This window comes from Rhinoderma darwinii, chromosome 5 (assembly GCF_050947455.1).
Source record: "Rhinoderma darwinii isolate aRhiDar2 chromosome 5, aRhiDar2.hap1, whole genome shotgun sequence".
Classification (NCBI taxonomy): domain Eukaryota; kingdom Metazoa; phylum Chordata; class Amphibia; order Anura; family Rhinodermatidae; genus Rhinoderma; species Rhinoderma darwinii.
The window spans coordinates 303,471,448-303,493,847 of NC_134691.1; the positions used below are offsets into that span (position 1 = coordinate 303,471,448).

At 41.1% G+C, this 22,400-nt stretch overlaps 1 protein-coding gene across 4 annotated transcripts in view; it reads left to right on the forward strand.

Moving 5' to 3' along the window:
- DPP6 (dipeptidyl peptidase like 6) overlaps positions 1-22,400 on the forward strand; it is a 1,261,161-nt gene that overhangs the window by 1,104,534 nt on the left and 134,227 nt on the right. For all 4 annotated transcript variants that reach the window (XM_075827374.1, XM_075827376.1, XM_075827372.1 and 1 more), the window contains exon 6: positions 7,676-7,728. In XM_075827374.1, coding sequence (XP_075683489.1) covers positions 7,676-7,728 — 53 coding nt within the window. The remainder of the gene's footprint in view (positions 1-7,675; positions 7,729-22,400) is intronic.

The window sequence follows — 22,400 nt, forward strand, 5'->3', positions numbered from 1 at the left end:
GCTACCCCCACCTAAAAAAATTTATATATATTTTACTTACCTTGCTGCGTTCTCGTGGCGGCCATTCAAGCTGGACGCATGTGAAGCCTCCGGTCTAGATGCATGCGCAGACCGGCGTGATGCAGTACCTCATCGCGCCGGCCTGCGCAGGGAGTCTTCCCAGCGGCTGATAGGATGCAAGCCTAATGTGGCCTGCAGCCAATAATATTCATTTGTATCTGAGGACTCAGATACAAATGAATGTGGCTGCCGCTAGCACTGGGGCCCCCTCCGGTGCTAGCGATGCCACCGGGCATGAGGGGGCCCGTGCGGTCTTGTGCGGTTCGAGCAGCCATGGGCCCCCTGGGAGCCTTGGGCCCCGGGCGGCCGCCCGAACCGCCCTAATGATAATCTGCCACTGGCCAGCTGTGGTCTGGAGGGATATAGAAATGACTGACAATTTTTATATCCAGACTCCATGCAACTGTAATCTTCTGACCAGGGCACTAAACAGTGGCACAATCGACAACATCTTGCTGTTTTGTACTGAATCTGAGCAGCTGGATCAGCTTTTTCTGTCTGAGGTTATTATCACAGTATAAATACTGGACATAACCATGGCATCAACTACAATCCTCATATAAATGTCTCTTTAACCCAAGTTCTAAATTAACCTAACCATTAACATCCAGTAAATGAGAGAGGTTTGTCTGGTTTAAAAAACCTGTTTTCAAATATTTTATAAGGGAGTTCTTAGTTAATAGAGAGAGAAAGGGGGTGGGGAGGTTCTAGATCCTCATCTATATGCCAAAGCAGAGAGTAGGTACAAAGATACAAAGAGCGTCTCTCGTTCTGTGTTTTTTTTTTATATAGTGCATTACATGGACAGCCCATTGATTTTAATGTGCCGTATGTAATGCCCAGTTTCCCCTGTGGTGGCACTGCAGGAGAATTGAACACTTGCTGCTAGGTTCCCCATAGATTACAGCTGATCATGAGATCATTTTATCATCGAGGGGCCCTCCTAACCTAAATAAATTGTCGACAGTGGTTGACCCCTTTAAGATGTTAATCTATCTGATCTAGGAGATTCTGATCCTGCCCTTCATATCATAAGATTCTAATAAGCCAGAAGGTACAGGATTATAAAAACATGGCTGCTTTCTTCCAGAAATAACACCACGCTTGTCCATGGGTTGTGCCTGGTATTGCAACTCAGCTCCATTGAATTGAATGGAGCCGAGCTGCAATACCACAGGCAGTGTTCACGCATGTGTCCACAGAAACAGCTGTGTAGCACTCTGCAGTGTGCGCCGGTGCTATAGACATTGAATGGAGCGGCAGCGCACATTTGCGACCGACGCTCTGTTCTAGAGATCGGTGGGGACCCCAGCGATCATACACTTATCACCTATCCTATGGATAGGGGATAATTGTGCAAAAACACCTTTAATGGATTCATTTTGGGCTTCGCGACCTCTCTGCTCATTATATGTCATGTGAGTTGTAAAGACTTGATTTTTTTTATTAAATAAAAAATTTAAATCTGCCAGTTGAGATTCCTCTTCTAAATTCCTCTCTTTACATTTTTGTCGGAGCGCTTTCCATTATGTTTTTTTTAGTCCTGCCATTACCTGGACTGTGTCATTTTTTTTTGACCTTTTTATACATAAAAGCTGATTGTATTAGTTGTATATCCACCTGCCTGCTTTGAATATTGACTTGTACTGTGAGGCATGGAGTAATAGAACCTACTTTACTCCTGCCACTTGTCATTCTGCTTGTCTTTTATATTTCATGCTTCAGTAACCTCAAGGACTGTACATCAGCACTATATAATAAGCAAACTCTTGTACGGCAGTAAATATTATATGATGCTTCATCATAAAATAGTAATGCGCACTCGGCATAAGAAGCACTTTTCTACATAGAGTTAATATCAATTTGCTTCATATACCAATAATCATAAACCAAAGTTATCGTCTGATAAGATGTTAGTTTTAATTTTGTTAACCCTTTTATTACTGGTACAGGGTGATAGTTTTCGATGTCTATTATTATTACTACGACTATATAGCGGGGGGGGGGGTGACTGGCTAACTACCTTCTGGAAGCCGAAATTATGGCAAGCAGCCATTCAGGAGACTCAATCATTGGAATATAAAAGAACATGCTGCACCGAAAATTACAAATGTAGGCCCAACATAGTCCTACCTTGAGTTACCTTGAAAACAAAACCAACCGTGATCTCAAGACAATATTACATTTCTTGAGTACCGAGACCTAGATAGAAATGACATCGCAGAATTTATCCAAAAAATAAAGCTTACAGCAGACTGTTCCCACACTAGGACTGCGTTGTTCCTACACAGTGGTACCACTACAGTATATAGATATTCCACACTGCATTGCCTATTCAGTAGCATAGGCCAAATAGTAATGCCAGCAAAGTAATAGCATCCAAATCAAATACTCTGCAGTAAGTGCCCAACATAAAGAACTATGCGAAAATTGTATCTCCACACATCAGTGCCCATACACATGTGCCAAGCTCAGCGCTTCTATTATACAACACACTTTGGCCACGTTCAGACGTGGCGGAATTGCTGTTGAATTCCGCTGCGGACAGTCCGCTTTGGAATTCTGCAGCAGCCGTGCTTTACATTTTTAGGAAACTTAGTTCAGACGTTGCATAAAATAACTGTGTGGAAATCAGGCTGCAGTGCAGAATTTCCCCTCCGCAGCATGCTCATTATGTTGCGGAGAAGCAGCGGAATTTCACTGCGGATTTCAGCCTTTGCAATGCAAAAACTGAAATCTGTGGCAAGTCCGCTGTGATATCTGCAACATCTGAATTACCTGTCAAATATGCAAATGTTGGTGCAGATTCGTTGCGTAATTGCCCCAAATCTGCACCAACATTTGCAGCGGAAAAATTCCGCCACGTCTGAACCTGGTGTATCTCCTGCATTGTCCTGCTCTGGTCTCCACACCACTAACAGGAAGTTACATGTGAGCAGCCAATCAGAAGACACCTGAAGGTAGTTTTCTCTTCCTGTGCCAATCTCTATTGTCAGTGATCAATATCAGAGAAACCCATTGGGCAGAAGCCATCTATAATAGTCTATAATAGTCCTCTTCTATCAGATGTGTGGCCTTCTCAGACAGTATTGTCTCAATGAAATCTGTAGACTTGTTTGCCATGGGGTTAGACAGAAGAAGCAGGAAAGATGAGAGAGAGAGACGCACTGTGGCCACCCCTGCTATAAAATATATTATCAAAGACACCATATGGCACTAAGGTTAGAATTTGGCCTCTAAGCCATGATCTTAAAGACTGTGGCTACAGACTTGAAACTTGTGTTCACAGCTGCTCGATAGATGAAGAATACATTCCATGCATAGTTGATATTAAAGGTGTTAGTAATAATTGTATAAAAATAAGTCCAAAAATATATACTAATATACTTTGTGTTTAATTCTTCAACATTTCCAAGATCTCTGCTTGCTGTCAGTGAATTGGATCATTCTTGCTTACTTCCAGAAGCTGACTGATATAGACCTATACTTCTCACAGAACAGAGATTGCTACAGTTATATCCAATACAGTCAATCCTCTGAGAAAAAACATCAGCGGCCCAAATCTATCTCCTGTTCTAAAGGTGTTCTACAAAGTATCAGTGGGGTAAAATGTATGCTGACCAAAAAAAGACACTTGCCCAAAATATGGTACCATTATCTTTTTTTTCACTTGACAGATGGCAGCACAAATCACGTTGACAACTACCATGTAGTAGTCAGTCCACCTGCTATTGCTTAGTCTAATTCACATGTTATATAAAAAACATTGTAGTTAAAAAAAAAACACATATTTATGACATAACATTATAGATTTAGGGCTAGTTCACACATTTTTGTAGGCAGTAAAAATGTGCCTTAAAATTCCTCCAGGAATTTTGAGGCAGATTTTGAATTGCCATTGTTGTTTTAATGCTTTTTTCCACCTTTTTTGCGGCTATTTTTTTTTATCTAATGCAAGGACCGCAGGAAAAATATGCTGCAAAAAATGCTTAGAAACGAGTGCCACGGGTTCTTTCTGCCTCCCATTAATTTTAATTGGAGGTCAGAGGCGGGAGCCGCTCGAAGAAGGAGCATGACGCTTCCTTTTTCTGTAAGCGGCCAAAAGCCGCTCTGGAAAGAAAATGACTCTTCCTCCCATTAAGATCAATGGGGGGTGATTTGGGTCATTTTTGGTGCTGAATTCGATGTGGTTTCCACGTCAAATTCAGGGCCAAAAAAATTATGTGTGTACTGATCGGTGGATTCTGTGTTTTTTGGCCTCCCAACTGTCCCCTGGTGGGAGATGTTGGGGTAAACAAGGATGGAGCATGTTGGTCAGCTTTAGAAAGCATCAGATTATCTGTTCCTGGATGCTGAAACTGAGCAGAAGGACATCATGGATGTTCTATGGATGATGGAAAATCCAATTTTTACTGTAGAGGTTGGGAAGGGATCGCACATGTACGTCAATTTTGACCTTCATCTGGCATGATCATTCGGAGACATCATTTCAGACACACAACATTTTTGAGAATCCACAACGGAAACATAGGTAGATGGAGTAATGGCTAAGCAAGTATTGTAAATCCTAGCAGTCAGTCATGAAGTTATGGCACTGTATATAAGAGTGGTCTAGAATAACGCGCGTTCTTTTGTACGGATGTAGCCATCTTTATCTTGACTCTTATAACTTGCTGCAGATGAAATTTAAACAGATGATTTTGCTTCTACATCGTTTATGGTCACAGGAGCTCAATTCTCAGCATGTCGGCCTTCACTACCTACCTGTATGGGAAACAAGTCCACTTTAAATTTTATGTGACATGTAAACTTCATCAAAGGGTTAGAGTAGGAAACAGCTCCACATGACGAGAATATAATAGATTCATTTTCTCACTAAAATGTATATTTTTGATGGAATGATGTATGAGGACGTTCCCTGATTTTTTTTTTTAGTAACGTAAAAAAACCATGTACATGCATCAATGCTCGGCTGAGCAGGATGGAGAGCAGCATGCTGCATAAAATAAGATCTAGATTGATTTTTCCTACTCTCATATTTCTAGTTTTTAAGATTGACAGGCGGTTTTACATTGCAGCTGTTGTGCCTTATTTATGGAATCTGAAGCAAACACTATACTATGTTACAATGAATATAAGGGATTTCATATTTAGAGGCAGCCTATAATATATATATGGTACAACATATCAAACAACACACGCATGATTATAAAGCTAGATACAGGGAACTGACAACTATCTTGATAGTCGAGGATATTTTCATGGGCATTCGATAAAGGCTAGTTCCTTCAATAATTAGCTGTCCAAGCCCATGAAGGATAGAGCCGTCCATGGAACCCAGGCCTGATCTATTGGCGTGGTCTCTAATGAGACTGAGGTCAAGGAACAGGCCATGTCAGATCATAATCTATGTCATTTTTACCATTATCGCCTTCTGACATTATTACATTTCAAGGTTCAACACCGAGAGTAACGGCGCTGAAATGCTCAAGTGTAATTAGATGGACGGGCAGAAATAGTGAAATCCAGCAAGGTATTGGGGGCTTGACATTAGGCTATGTTGACCTAACTGTGGTAATCTGGTTCTCAGTTATAGAAACTTGTGTTCATTATGGATCCTCAGATACAGAAGGGGGCAGCTAAAGAGGAGGAACCCCCTTAATAAATAAATAAAAATTAAGGATAATGCCCTGTTCCCAGCACAATTTTTTTACACTGATTTTTATCTCTATGTTGTTTTTAATGGGAAGTAGAGGTGTTTTTTTTCTTAATCATTATTTGTCTGTTTGCGGGGAAAAAACAGCGTCTTGCCTTGTCTTGGAGCGGTCAATGGGATGCAGAAAAAATCTGCACTGTTCGTTTGGTGCGATTTTTGACCAAAGACCGGCAGCAGTTTTTGCATTTGCTAAATTAAAAAAAAAAAGTCTCAGAAAAGAATGAAAAAAGGTGACAAATAAAAGCTTAAAAAAACGCTTGCATTTCAAAATCAAGTTTTTTCTTCTTGGCAAAAAGCTCTGCGTGCACATACCCTTACTATGTAAGTCTTATATAGAATATAAACTATACCAAGAACCTGAAATAATTCAGAAATATTTATTGACATATACTCTATAGCCAAAGGTATGTGGACACCCCTCCTAATAATTGTTCAGGTGTTTCAGCCACATTCATTGCAAACAGGTGCATAAAATCAAGCACACAGACATGCAATCTCCATAGACAATCATTATTATCAGTATGGGTCGTACTGAAGAGCTCAGTAACTTTAAATGTAGCGCTGCCATAGGATGCCACCTGTACCACAAGTGAGTTTGTGATTTTTTTGGACCTGCTAGATCGGCCAAGGTCAACTGTAAGTGCTATTATTGTAAAGTGGAAGCGTCTAACACTAACAGTTCAGTCACAAGCGGCAGACCAAGCAAACTCACAGAGCGGGCCGCCGAGTGCCAATTGAAGTGCCAACTGATTGCAAACACGGAACGCGGTGTAAATGTCATCCCTCCCTCTTCTGTGCGAAAAAGGATAAAATTGGTTAAATGCAAAGAGAGATAACATGTTTAAAATATTTGCGTGTGATATTAAATGCTTCTGATCCCACTGCGTATAGCCACATTAAAAGGTTTGTCTCATCTAGACAACCCTTTCCAAATGCCCCCAAACACGACCACCTTCTATGAGTCAGAGAAGAGAGACACTAAAACAAAGTGGCTTGAGCTCTGGCGGACCCAGCCATTCCATGTATTACATGTAATACTGCATCTCTGGCTAGCCAAAGCTTTCCTGGTGTTAACCCCTGAACTCTACAGGTTTTTAAAGCTGCGATCCTTAGGGATCAGCTGATCGCCAGACCCGTTTCAGACTGAAAAGTGAAAACACTATAATAAGCCACATGTACAACTTCAACATTATCACAGTTACTTCAAATATGCAATTTTCAGGGGGGAAAAAATGAAGATTGGTATGGTTTATACTAAAATGTATATTTTTTAATTAGTGACATAATACTGATAACAATCTTAATAATAACAATATGACATATAAAAATGAAAATGTATTCTAATTAGAATAAATGTATTTGAATTACTATTACATATTATGTCTTGTGTTAATGTGCTGTAATATGCGCTAGGATAGTTTGGTTGCATTATGACATGCCATGTGTTTTAGAGTATATGAAAGGGCCCTATACAACATATACCAAACTCTTACAGCATTGCATGCCTGACTTTTACTTTTATAAATCCACACTCCCTGAGCAGACCCTAGGTCTATATCTCTAGCGTAAACTACAATGAAATACAAGCATCCCGTGTCTGTCCTATAATATTCTTTATGGTAGTTGATATTATAAATATTCTGTAGGCATCCGATAGAAAAAAAATTGTGCCATGTTCCATCTGAGTCCATATTTTTAGAGATATTCCCCAATAGAAGCGATGTTTCTAAGGGAGATAATCTTTGTACAAAAGGCGCCCAACAGACCCTGTACAGCAGAATTATACAGACTACGTGCCCGTCTGCACGAGCCTTAAAACAAAGTCTTCACAGTCCAGACCTGCAACTCCTGGCTGTTTTATGTCAATGTTCTTTACACATTTCTTTTTTATTATTGCAGATTTATCAGCACTCGTTTACAGCGCAGTATGCCCTATGTAACCTCATCACCGGGTAAGATTTCTGTTTTCATCTTTAATGCTGATGGTGACTTATTTATGTTTAGTTGGATCTCAATATTTTCTGGAAAAATGTAACCGACAAGGAAAAAAGACAGCACAGATAATATGAAGTTACACTGATATTTTTACCCTGAGAAAAAAAAACAATGGTTGTGATAGGTAATAAAATTCCAATATGCTTCCTTAGGCTGGGTTCACACGACCTATTTTCAGGCGTAAACGAGGCGTTTTACGCCTCGAATTACGCCTGAAAACACGGCTCAAATACGTCGGCAAACATCTGCCCATTCATTTCAATGGGTTTGCCGACGTACTGTGCCGGCGACCTGTAATTTTACGCGTCGCTGTCAAAAGACGGCGCGTAAAATAACAGTGTTGTCAAAGAAGTGCAGGACACTTCTTGGGACATAATTTGAGCCGTTTTTCATTGACTTCAATGAAGAACAGCTCCAAATTACGGCCGTAATTGACGCCTCGCAAAACGCGAGTACCAGCAATTACGTCTGAAATGCAGGAGCTGTTTTCTCCTGAAAACAGCTCCGTAATTTCAGACGTAAATTCAGTTATCGTGTGCACATACCCTTACATATGCAGATCCCCTGTAATATTAGAGACCCCAGCTCTCCAGCATGAAGACGCATGTTATTGGGACAAACAAGTCCTCAAATGTTAGTTTCCTGGATCCTTGTGAGTGTGACACGATGGGAATGAGTAATGAGTCACACCTAAATTTTGCTTGTGTTAAAGGTGGTCATACACACTAGATAAAGGCTAAGTTCACACCATGTTTTCGCATCCTGTTAAATTACTAATACTGTAATGGTACTCCTATAACAGGATGACTATCCTACTGCATCCTGTTGCCATTGAGTTCTGTAGTAAGAAAAAAACATTATCCATCTGGATCCTGTTTTTTTACACGCAAAAAAAAAGCAGCCTGTTATTTATGTACCTTTTTCATCCTGTTTTAAAGGTGAATTTGACAGAAAAAACTAAAACAGTTCCTTTCAACAGAGTGCAAAAATGTGGTGTGAACCTAGCCCAATATGTAAAGGGATAACCTGACTATCCACCAACTAATTATCTGGCTACTGAATTTCAACATGCCGAATCCTTTGTTCCTACAGTAGATAAGCGTTGCCAGATGTCCCTGACAGCGCCTTTTTCCCCTTTTCCTATAAGTAAACATCCACGTTTGGCGGACCCCAGCGTACATGTTTGTTTGTGGAGAGATTGAGGGAGCTACAGTAGATGCTGCAGTACGAGCATTCAGCCTACATCTCATGTATAGGCCAGCTGAAGTTTATCTCTCATTACTCTTTGGCTGGGTACAAAAACAAAAAGCATATATAATACCAAATTGTCAATGCACACAATTCTGCCACCGTTTTGTAGTCAGTGGCGTGTTCTTTTCTTATGTTCCCAGGACTACTGTTTATGTAACCGAACCACAGCAGTGCCATATAAAAATCACTTCGAAAATTGTTCCCATGCTTAAATCAACTGTGATAAAAACTTAGCATAAAAAAAAACATTCAAACATGAGAAACAGAAAAGGCAGGAAGTTTGAAATAAATTCAACATGTTAAAGAAAATGCACAGTTATTACAAAGAACCTGTCACTTTAAACACACAATCTGATCTGTAGTCAGCATATTCTAAACATTTAATTATTAGTTTTTCAATTAAACTCATGGATGGTATTGTGTCTAAGGCTGGGTTCACACGACCTATTTTCAGACGTAAACGAGGCGTTTTATGCCTCATTTTACGTCTGAAAATAGGTCTACAATACGTCGGCAAACATCTGCCCATTCATTTGAATGGGTTTGCCGACGTACTGTGCAGACGACCTGTCATTTAGGTTGGGTTCACACGACCTATTTTCAGACGTAAACGAGGCGTATTATGCCTCATTTTACGTCTGAAAATAGGTCTACAATACGTCGGCAAACATCTGCCCATTCATTTGAATGGGTTTGCCGACGTATTGTGCAGACGACCTGTCATTTACGCGTCGTCGTTTGACAGCTGTCAAACGACGACGCGTAAATTGACTGCCTCAGCAAAGAAGTGCAGGACACTTCTTTGCAACGTAATTTGAGCCGTTCTTCATTGAAGTCAATGAAGAACAGCTCAAGATTACGGGCGTCAAAGACGCCTCGCATAATACGAGGAGCAGCATTTACGTCTGAAATGACGCAGCTTTTTTCTCCTGAAAACAGTCTGTCTTTTCAGACGTAAATGCCACTCATCGTGTGCACATACCCTTACGCGTCGTCGTTTGACAGCTGTCAAACGACGACGCGTAAAAATACAGCCTCGGCAAAAGAAGTGCAGGACACTTATATACATTATATGCAGGACACATCTTTCAGACGTAATTTGAGCCGTTCTTCCTTGAACTCAATGAAGCACAGCTGAAAATTTACGGCTGTCAGAGAAGCCTCGCAAAATGCGAGGAGGAGCATTTACGTCTGAAACGAGGCAGCTGTTTTCTCCTGAAAACAGTCTGTCTTTTCAGACGTAAATGCCTGCTATCGTGTCAACATACCCTAAGGCTGGGTTCACACGACCTATTTTCAGGCGTAAACGAGGCGTATTATGCCTCGATTTACGCCTGAAAATAGTGCTACAGTACGTCGGCAAACATCTGCCCATTCATTTGAATGGGTTTGCAGAAGTACTGTGCAGACGACCTGTAATTTACGCGTCGTCATTTGACAGCTGTCAAACGACGACGCGTAAATTGACTGCCTCGGCAAAGAAGTGCAGGGCACTTCTTTGCAACGTAATTTGAGCCGTTCTTCATTGAACTCAATGAAGAGCAGCTCAAGATTTACGAGCGTCACAGACGCCTCGCATAATGCGAGGAGGAGCTTTTACGGCTGAAACGAGGCAGCTGTTTTCTCCTGAAAACAGTCTGTCTTTTCAGACGTAAAAGCCTCTCATCGTGTGCACATACCCTAAGGGTATGTTCACACGCAGACCCAAAAACGTCTGAAAATACGGAGCTGTTTTCAAGGGAAAACAGCACCTGATTTTCAGACGTTTTTTGAGCAACTCACGTTTTCGCACCGTTTTCGCGCCGTTTTTTCGGCCATTTTTGGAGCTGTTTTCAATAGAGTCTATGAGAAAACGGCTCCAAAACAGCTGTCAAACGACAATGCGTAAATTACAGGTCGTCGGCACAGTACGTCAGCAAACCCATTCAAATGAATGGGCAGATGCTTGCCGACGTATTGGAGCCGTATTTTCAGGCGTAAATCGAGGCATAATACGCCTCGTTTACGCCTGAAAATAGGTCGTGTGAACCCAGTATTGGAGCCGTATTTTCAGGCGTAAATCGAGGCATAATACGCCTCGTTTACGCCTGAAAATAGGTTGTGTGAACCCAGCCTTAGGGCTCTATGGATCATTGTAATCAATCTCAGACACCTGTGATAATTAGTTTGCCAGGTGTGCCCAATCAAAGGAAAACTACTTAAGAAGGACGTTCCACATTATTAAGCAGGCCACAGGTTTCAAGCAATATGGGAAAGAAAAAGGATCTCTCTGCTGCCGAAAAGCGTGAAATAGTGCAATGTCCAAGGTGGACAAGGTATGAAAACATTGGATATTTCAAGAAAACTTAAGCGTGATCATCGTACTGTGAAAAGATTTGTGGCTGATTCAGAGCACAGACGGGTTCGTTCAGATAAAGGCATAATGAGGAAGGTTTCTGCCAGACAAATTAATAGGATTAGGAGAGCAGCTGCTAAAATGCCATTGCAAAGCAGCAAACCGGTATTTGAAGCCGCTGGTGCCTCTGGAGTCCCTGTGAACCTCAAGGTGTCGGATCATCCAGAGGATTGCAAGTGTGCATAAAGCTATTATTCGGCCATCCCTAAACAATGCTCACAAGCATAAACGGTTGCAGTGGGCTCAGAAATACATGAAGACTAATTTTCAAACCGTGTTGTTTACTGATGAGTGCCGTGCAACCCTGGATGGTCCAGATGGATGGAGTAGTGAATGGTTGGTGAATGGCCACCATGTCCCAACAAGGCTGCGACGTCAGCAAGGAGGTGGCGGAGTCATGTTCTGGGCTGGAATCATGGGGAGAGAGCTGGTAGGCCCCTTTAGGGTCCCTGATGGTGTGAAAATGACCTCTGCAAAGTACGTAGAGTTTATGACTGACCACTTTCTGCCGTGGTACAAAAAGAAGAACCGTGCCTTCCGCAGAAAAATTATCTTCATGCATGACAATGCACCATCTCATGCTGCAAAGAATACCTCTGTATCATTGGCTGCTATGGGCATAAAAGGAGAGAAACTCATGGTGTGGCCCCCATGATGCGCGTGATTCACGCAAGAGCAGTAAAAAGTATGAATGAAAACAGAAAAGCACCACGTGCTTTTCTGTTTACAAACATACAAACAGAGTGTCATAATGATGGCGGCTGTGCGAAAATCACGCAGCCACGCATCATATGGTAATGACACACGAAGCTGTTAAGTGCCTTTTGCGTGCGCAAAACGCACACGCTTGTGTAAATCCGGCCTTAATAGATATTTTTACTATAAAGGGGCTGATCTGAATTACCCTGCTCTAAAAATATGAGAAAAACACACTCTCAAGACTGCCAGAATTGACTTATTGAATCTTCGGATATAAAATATCAGCATCAGGCTTCAGGGTCTTTTTTTTTTTTATCTTTGTTTGACTTCGGTATCAGATGCTCTGAATTAACTTTCAGCCATCAGTTTGTGAATGTCTGTGGCCATACTAAGTCTTTGGATGGCTCAATCTCTGGATAGATACTATAGCTCCCTCAAATTTATATAATCTGTATTAGGACAGCATCTGTTGGGAGGTATAAATTGTGACATAAAAATTACTTTGGCGATCCAGAGATCTCCAAGGTAAACGTCTCTGTTCTAGAGATTGGATATCAGCTCATGGTCCCCACCAATGCTATCTGACAGGACTCTATGACAAGTCTGATGGTTAAAACCGGAGGGTGACTTTACATTAATTAGAAACAATTCGCCCCATCACTTTCATTAGCCAAAGTGTCACGGTGCGGTGTGTGGACTCACTGGGCCGTACTGCGTAGCGGGGTAGCAGCTGGCCAACAATCTACAAAACAATGTCTATAGTTCAGAACGGGTACCTGAGGCAATGTAGACAGTAGGGGAAGCACGACTTGACTTGTGGCACCGTGGGTGCAGCGGAAGATACGACTTGACTTTCTCAGTATATACGATAACACGGGATACAGGGTATAGGCAGCAGGAACGGGTAGCACTGGGAGCTGGAAAACACTGGGAGACCATTTGCAAGACAAACTTAGGTATACAACAATGCTCAGGGGAGGAACCAGTGGGCAGAGCCCCTAATTATAGTCCAGCAGCCATTTGGGCTAATTATTGGTTGGTGACAGCTGGACGCGTACTGGCCCTTTGAGGCTGCGGGAAACAGTCCGAGGACACGTAAGTGAGTGCCGGTGTCTCCCAGGAGTGTGCTGACGCCGCGAAGACATATGTCCATGGCCGGGGCCGTCAAGGGGTAAGTCTGAACGACGACCCCCGGCCATAGACGTTACACAAAGCTTCCATATACATCGATGTGACAAAATACTTATCTTCTTGAGATAATAGTTAAAGAGGTTCTTCAGTCTTGAGAAAATATCTTATCGATGGGGGTCCAACTCCCGACACACCCACTGATCAGCTGTTTTGAAGGGGCCTCAGTGCTTTTACAAGCGCTGCTTCTCCTGCATTTCCTTTACTGTTCACACAGCAGCCCCTTCAAAAAATCTGATTGGCAGGGGTGCTGGGATTCGGGCCCCAACCGATGAGATATTGGTGGCCTATCCTGAGGATTTTCTCAGGACTGGAAAACCACTTTAACGTCAAGTTCTGATCATTTAAAGACTATGGACACATTTGTAGGCTTTTTGTTTTTACTATTAAATGCATGTTTCAGGGGATTATTGACATTTTTTAAATTAACTTTTATCCCAAATTTTCAATTGGCTAATATTGCTTGATGTAGTTTCTATGTATTGTGGATACACAGAAGCTGCTGTGGAAAAAAAATAAAATAAAAGTCAGTTTAAAAAACGTCAACAATCGCCTAAAAAATACATTTAACAACAAAAAAAATAAATAAATACAAGCCTGTCCATAGCCTTTAAGTTTTCTTAGACTGTTCGCACCACATCTGAGGTGTACATCCGGTGTACATGGTGGGAGAATGTATAGATCTGGACATATACCTTACAGCTGCATACATCGTCCACTGACTCCCATAACGTGCGGTATATATTTTTTGGGGTATTGAAAATTGTTGTTTATTAGACTTTCATTTCCGTTTGCTGACTCATACCACCAAATGTGTACCAAAAGGAAACTCTTTTTCACATATGTCGATCCCATTTAAGTCTAGGTTCACACAAGCGTTATTATACGTTTACCACTCAGAGGAAGAGAGGATCAAAAGATTAAACGGAAAGCAACGGTTCCGTTAGAATTACCATTGATTTCAATGGTAATTATTTTGTTTCAGTTGCTTTCCGTTTGCCATAGTTCGCTAGGTTTCCGTTTTTCTTGACGGAAGCAAAAGTGCAGTCTGCAAAACTTTTCTTTCCGTGAAAAAAATGGAAACCTAGCGAACGGAGACAAACGGAAAGCAAAGTTAATTCTAATGGAACCGTTGCTTTCCGTTTAATCTTTCGATCCTCTCTTCCTCTGACAGAAGAGAGGTAAACATATACTAACAGTAGTGGGAAAGAAGCCTAAGTCTATTGTAAGTCTTTGGCATTTACATATTTATTTCTTAGGTGAAGCAGTGCAAATGACCCTGGAGGGGAGGGTCTGCCAAGTATATCAAAAGTTGCCCAAACGCCAACTCAAACCTTCTCTAGCATAAAAGACTAAATACTTGCTAGAAATAAGCATTTTCAGCGTCTTCTTTTATCGTTTTCTGCTCTGTGAGTAATATTTAGTTCTCAGAATTACTGCCTCCTGGGTTTACATTAACAGTCTTGAGATCCTATAATAGCCAGACATGTTCTTCTTTTATATTCTAGTAGTTACCTTATAAAAATTATGTGATCATTTATATTCAAATACTGCTCCCATGTGCCATCTAGTGGACAGCACTGGCAGTACGGCTTTATAACAGTGTATAAAAGCTGTGGCATTGGAAAAATCTTTACACATATTTCCTGCTAGTAGGCTGAGACAACAAAAAATATTTAGCAGTAGTCTATAGCACATTAAATATATTAATGTCTTTCCTTTAGATTGCATCCGCCTTGCAACACGAATTTACCCACAGTAGCATTATTTGAGATGCCTATGCTGATTATGTTTAGATTACTGGTGTTTTTCCAGAACTGAATTGGGAATGCACTGTTCTCAGATAGCTAAATGTGTTTCAGCGATTTTTAAATAGACTCAAAAAGAAGAACTGCTGTCTCAAAGTAAAATCTCCGTCTGATCACAGCATAGTTGATGAGGACAAATAAACAGGAGAGGAAGCAAGAGAAGGAGATGAACAAAAAGAGAAACAGACAGAATGTTAAATTATTGAATACCGGCAGAATCAGGCTCGGTAAGAATAAAATATGGATATGTACAATGAATCAAAACATTTCTAAAAGGATCCCTGGACGATTAAACTGTCCCGTTATTCGACTTGAACATTGATATATTGACTGTCTCTTATAGAGAAATAGCCTCAGTTATATATGAAGGGTTCTCTCTAGTGCCAGCTATGTGACTGACTGTCTACATTTTTAAAAATGCATCAAATAGGATTTTCCCAGACAGAATTGTATGACATATGAACCAGTGCGACTTGCTATTTCTGTAAAACTCATTGATTTTATCGGAAAATGGGCATGCAGGTGATTTGGGGTCAAAGCTACTAGAACCCTACTGATTTTACTGACGTCTCATGTGTTCTGTAACAGAGATAACTAAATAAATAACTGTATGTAAACACGGATCCTGTACGCTGGTCCCTATGGGTGGGTATTATGCACATCTGCCGCACTTATGTAGAAAACAGGGGTCCTTGAAATCTCCATCACGCCTTGTCCCATCCAAGTGGAGATTAAAAGTAGAGGTGGCCGCACTTGTGCAATGCTTTCTCCATTCACTTCTATGGGAATAATGGAAACAGCTGTGCACACTTGTGGTGGACTGTTTGCTTCACCAGGCAGGACTGGGGTTGGAGGTCTATGGATATGCATAAATGTCTGAGATGGAAATAACCCTTTAGAGTCACTTTGCTGTGCTGGGATTTACAATTTTTTGGCATGATGAGAAAGACTGCTGGCATACTAAGCGAAATTCTTATTTTCTAGAGCTATCAAAAAATAAAAAAGTTATGACCGGAATGCATAGAGGAAAAACAAAAAACTAAAGATTGTTCATGTCCTCAATAACAAAATTGGCCTGGTCCTCAAAGGGTTAAATGTTTGTAGGGGTGGTGTTTTTAAGATTTTTATGGAAACATATGTATGAATCAATAAAAAAAAAATTCTGGACTTTATGAAAGATACTTTTAGGTACTGGGTAACTGAAATAGATTGGTTGCTATTGAAATTGCTTAAAGGGATCCTGTCACCAGCATTTTAGCTATAAAGCCAGCAATACCTGGTGAAAGTGGGTGAAAAATCATTGTAATCTAACCTATAAATATGTTCTAAGTAAGCTCTGTAGCTTTAGTATTCCGTTTTTCAGTGGTCCCACGCCGTATGCAAATGAGCAGAAAAGAGTCAAATCTTCATCTGAAAAGAGTCAGATTTTCATTCCTCCAGCATCTCAGAGCATCTCAGAGCATCTCCACCTCCTTCTTTTTGATTGATAGCTCCTTAGCCAGTCAGGGCCGGACAGGTGCTGGCAGTGGGCGTGGTTAAGAAGCTGCATCCCAGAGGGAAAAAGAATTACCATAAAAGGCGGGAAAAGTTTAAACAACTATATTTACTGACAGAGGAGGACTTCAGGAAAGAAGAGAACAGGAATGAACTCTGGACAGCTGCGGCCATTGAGGGGTCAGGCGAGTTTAACAGGTAAGATGTTGATGACAGGATCCCTTTAAGGAGTAACTGCATTTAGAGACATATCAGAAGGTTTGATCGGGGAGGGGGTGCTGAGACCCCCACCGTCGCTGAAACAAAGGAGTGAAACAGAAGTGCTCAGCTGAGCACCCTGCGCCTTTGGAAGTGATGGGCGCTCCTTGTCAGACTGAAGATGGGCTCACTAGGAACGTCTATGAGCGCGTCTTTAGCCTTAGGGTATGTTCACACTGCCTATTTACGGACGTAATTCGGGCGTTTTTGCCCCGAATTACGTCCGAAAATAGCGCCTCAATAGCGCTGACAAACATCTGCCCATTGAAAGCAATGGGCAGACGTTTGTCTGTTCACACGAGGCGTAATTTACGCGCCGCTGTCAAATGACGGCGCGTAAATAGACGCCCGCGTCAAAGAAGTGACCTGTCACTTCTTTGGGCGTAATTGGAGCCGTTATTCATTGACTCCAATGAATAGCAGCGCCAATTACGTCCGTAATGGACGTGGCGTTCAAGCGCCTGCACATACCGTTACAGCTGAAATTACGGGGATGTTTTCAGGCTGAAACATCCCCGTAATTTCAGCCGTTACGGACGCCCTCGTGTGAACATACCCTTACAAGGAGCGCCCATCACTTCCAAATGTCCAGGAGACCGTCTTCAGCCTAACAAGAAGTAGCAGTCACAGCTGAAGATGCGGAGCACTTAGCTGAGCGTGTCTGCGCTCTCGTTTTAGTGATAGTGGGGTATCGGCACACGGAACCCCACCAATCAAAACTTATGAGTAGAGCAAGGCTTATAAAGTTTGTCAGAAGTCCAGTTCCTGTCTGTCAGTGGTCCTGCTGGAGGATTTGTGCACTCTCATGTACCTTAATAAATCAAGAATCGCTTGCTGGTCACAGATGGTAATTCTTTGAGTTTTTGCTTGATACAGATTCCTGGTAGAAATAGAATTCACAAAACTGAATTGAATTGGGAATGTTAAAAGCTATGTACACCTTCGAAAGTGTTGTTGTTTTTTTAAAATAAAAAGATCAGTGTGTTTTCTGCAACTTTATAATTAGTCTTTATTAAAAAATTATGCTTACTTTTTGAGATACAGCTGCTTTGTATCCTGTACACAGAACAGCTGTATCTTGCGCTGAATCCTGTATCCCTCAGGTCCACGGGACTGACAGGTTCACTGTCAGTGTGTCCTGTGTTTCTCTGACATGCAGGATCCACCTGTTATCCATCACATGTGATCGATTACAGGTGGATCCTGCGTGTTAGAGACACGCATGATCTTCTGACACTGAAGCCGTCAGTCCCGTGGACCTGAGGGGTACAGGATTCTGCATAAGATACAGCTGTTCTGTATACAGAGTACAAAGCAGCTGTATCTCAAAAAGTTATAATATTTTTTAATAAAAAAAATTAGAAAGTTGCACAAAACACACTGATTGACCTTTTTATTAAACAATATATAAAAAAAATCTCTTTTAAAGGTGTACGGGGCCTTTAAACACTGATATACCTATTGAACTCACTCTTGCCTGGTGTTTGCTTTGCTCCACACACCATACTGTATATCTGATTATGACTTTGTTTGGACAAGGATTTGGAACTACCATTAAAAAGTTTATCCAGACTTTTCAACTGAAGGCCTTTACTATGATTGTTGGAGTTACATCCCCCAGGACCCTTGTCAATCATCAGAACATATGGTCCTCGGCACCTGCTGGAACACTGTATCCCTCTCAATGTTAATCTGAGCACGGCACCACACATACGAGTATGGCTGTGCCTGGCACTGCTGCTTGGCTCATCCAAGAGAACAGGCTGAGTGGGGCTGAGCTCCAATACCAGTTCCCTTGAATGGTCTGTGCTGGAATAGCAGGCACTGCCACACAACAATATGTACAGTACTGTGCTGGTATAAACAATGAAGGGGCAGCAGTGGCATGGTCCCTTTATTCTAATAATTGGACTGGGTCCCAGAGGTCAGAACCCCACCATCTTCAGAATAGGCCATCAATAGAAAAGCCTGGTTAGCCTCTTTAACCTCACGGTATTACTAATTATATTCCTTTTGATCTACAGTATGTGTTGTTATTTTTTTCTTTGAAATACGATACTAAAGAATTTTTCTGTAATTTGTGTAGATCATTATGTTGTTTTGAGGGATGAACTGGTGGCCTAATTGGTCCTTTTTTCTAGATGTATAAAATACATGGCCAAATGTCTCTTTACTTGAAACCCCTTCTGGACTTCATCACGTAAACATGCGGCAGCCAGTAGTGTGACAGCTTCTCAGTAGCTTTTCATTACATAATGTTCATATATAAACTCAATGGCCACTTTATTAGAGACACCTGCCCTTTCACGGTTGCAGCTTTCCTGTATAGAAATTAGACACGTGACCCCGGAATGCAGCATAAAATCAAGTGGGCAAGTTTTCTGTGGATCAATTTCAGTGCAAATCCACATGAGAATGGGAAAATCTATTGATTTAAACAACCATGATCACTCACGGCCACTAGGCATGGTCATCGGTGCTAGCCAAGCCAGTATTTCAAAAGTTTCCAACCTTGTGGGGTTTTCTCATGCAACAGTGTCGAGAGTATACAGAGAATGGTGTCATCGAGGAGAGACATCCAGCAAAAGAGGGTCCGGTGAACGCCAAAAACTCGCTTACGAAAAGGGTTACAGGATGGGCTATAACAGCAGACAACCGGTTCGAGTGCTATTGCTGTATAAGAAAAACAAAAAGGCAAGACTCCAGCGGGCAAAAGATTGGATCAGTAAGCAATGGAAAAAATTAGACTGGTCAGATGAATCCAGATTTGCTGATGGGAGGGACAGAATTTGGTGCAGGCTCAGGCTGGTGGAGGTGGAGTAATGATGTGGGGAATGTTTTCTTGGCACACCCTGGGTCCTCTGATACCTGTAGATGAATGTTTGAACAGTAGGACTTACCTAAGCATTGTGACCGACCAAGTTTATCCTTTCCCGGCAGCTGTTTACCCTATGGCAGAAAGATACTTTAGTGACAACTGCGAGAAGCTATCCTGTCTGCATGGGCCAATATTCCTGAAGAACAAAATTCAACACCTTGAAGAATCTAGACGAATTGCGGCTGTTCTGAAGGTTAAAGGAGGTCCAACAAGTTACTAGATGGGTGTTTCTGAAAGTGTCTATTTAGTATATGGCATCACTATGCATGGAAGAATTAGAGGATGAATAAATATTATTGATTGAAAACATGCCTTGACCCCTAGCCGCAGCGCTAAGTAACTATACGTAGTCACGGGAGGTTACTTCCCGCACGAGGAAGTATAGTTACTGAGTCGTTCCCGGTGCACACTATCGGGAACAGTGTGCTCCGGGAACCAGCTGACACTCCACTCTTGCCGGCCAGCGGTCCTTTGCCACTGATTTAGGCAATTAACCCCTTAAATACAGTGATCGGCGCATTTTAGGAGTTTCTAGTACATTGGCAGACCACACTCTGAAATTGCGGGGTTTGCCAACGGTTAGCATGGCAACCGGAGACCAAACAATGGCCTCTGTGTCTGCCATGTATGGAAGCCTATCAGGACCTGCCTCTGGCTGGTCCTCATGGGCTTCCTGTCAGAGTGACAGGAAGTCACTGTGTCGTTCCCGATGCACACTGTCGGTACAAAACATAAAAAAAATATATTCATATGGTATCGCCATAATCGTACCGATCCGCAGAATAAAGTCAAATGTAATTTATTGCGCACGGTGAACACCGTAAGAGATAAAGAATTTAAAACACCAAAATCGCTGTTTTTTAGTCACCTTAGCTCTAAAAAAAATTAATAAAAAGTGATCAAAAAGTTGTATGGTACCAATAAAAGCTACAGCTCGTCCCGCCAATAATAGGCCCTCACACCACTCAATCGACCAAAAATAAAAAAGTTATGGCTCTCAGAATGTGGTGACACAAAATAATATTTTTTTTTAACAAATACATTTTTCTTTGTAAAAGTAGTTAAATATATAAAAAAAAAACAATATAAATTTGGTATCGCCGTAATCTTATTGAGACGCAGAATAAAGATAAGTTGTTGTTTTCTCCGCTTGGAGAGAGACGTAAAACCCAAAAAACAATGGAGGAATCAAATTTTTTTCCAATTTCACCAGTACATTATATGGTACTTTAAATGGTGTTAATAGAAACTACAACTACCCCCGCAAAAAAAAAGCCCTCACGGTCTATTGACGGAAAATAAAAAAGTTATGGCTCTTGAAAGGCGGGGAGTGAAAAGCGAAAAAAAAAGGGTTAATTCATTTCTAATCAAAAAAACATTTGTGACCACATGTGGGGTATTGCCGTACTCAGGAGAAATTGCTTTGCAAATGTTTTGCGACTTTTTCTCTTTTATCCCTAGTGAAAATTTAAAATGTTAACATTTTAGTGGACAAAAATGTTGATATTAATTTTCATGGCCTAATTCTGCTAAATTCTACAAATAACCTGTGGGGTCAAAATGCTAACTATACCCCTAGAAAAATTACTGAGGGTGTAGTTTCCAAAATGGGGTCACTTTTGGGGGGTTTCCACTGTTTTAGTCCCTCCAGGGCATTGCAAACACGACATGGTACCGAAACCTATTCCAGCAAAATCTGTGCTCCAAAATCCAAAAGGCGCTCCTTCTTTTCTGAGCCCTGCTGTGGGTCCAAACATCCTTTTATGGCCACATATGGGGTATTGCCGTAATTGGGAGAAATTGCTTTATAAATGTTCGGCTGCTTTTTCTCCTTTATTCCTTGTCAAAATGAATTTTTTTTATGTTTTAGCGGAAATAAACTAGATTTTCATCTTCTAAGACTAATTCCACTAAATTCTTCAAAATGGAGTGATTTATGGGGACTCTCTAATATATAAGGCCCTCAAAGCCACCTCAGAACTGAACTGCTCCCTGAAAAAATAACCTTTTGAAATTTTCTTAAAAATGTGAGAAATTTCTGCTGAAGTTCTAGGCCTTGTAACTTCATAGAAAAATAAAAGGACGTGAAAAAAACAATGCCATTCTAAAGTAGACATATGGGATGGGAAATGTTAACTAGTAACTATTTTGTGTGGTATCACTATCTGTTTTACAAGTAGATACATTTAAATTTAGAAAGTACAATATGTCACGAGAAAACAATCTCAGAATCGCTCGGAAGGGTAAAAGCATTCCGGAGTTATTACCATATAAAGCGACACATGTCAGATTTGAAAAAATGATCTGTGTCCACAAGGCCAAAACAGGCTGTGTCCTGAAGGGGTTAAAACAAAACATTTTTAAAAATTATTTTATTGGAAAGTTTGGTTGTAGTAGATGAGGCCTATCAGAAGCCTCCAGGACAGGGAAGCTGTCCCTTTGTGACTAAGATAATGCTTCCAGCATTAGTTTTGTGATATATAACAAATCATAATAAGATTTCTTCATTACCGGCCAAACATTTATTATTTAGTAATTGGCTGAAAAATAGGTCAGTCACTGCAGGAAGCAGCCAGCTTTATAAAACAGATGTTCAGCTGCTCCAGAAATAATGAGCTCCTGCTTTGCAATTTATATAGATGATAAAGTAGTTTTGTT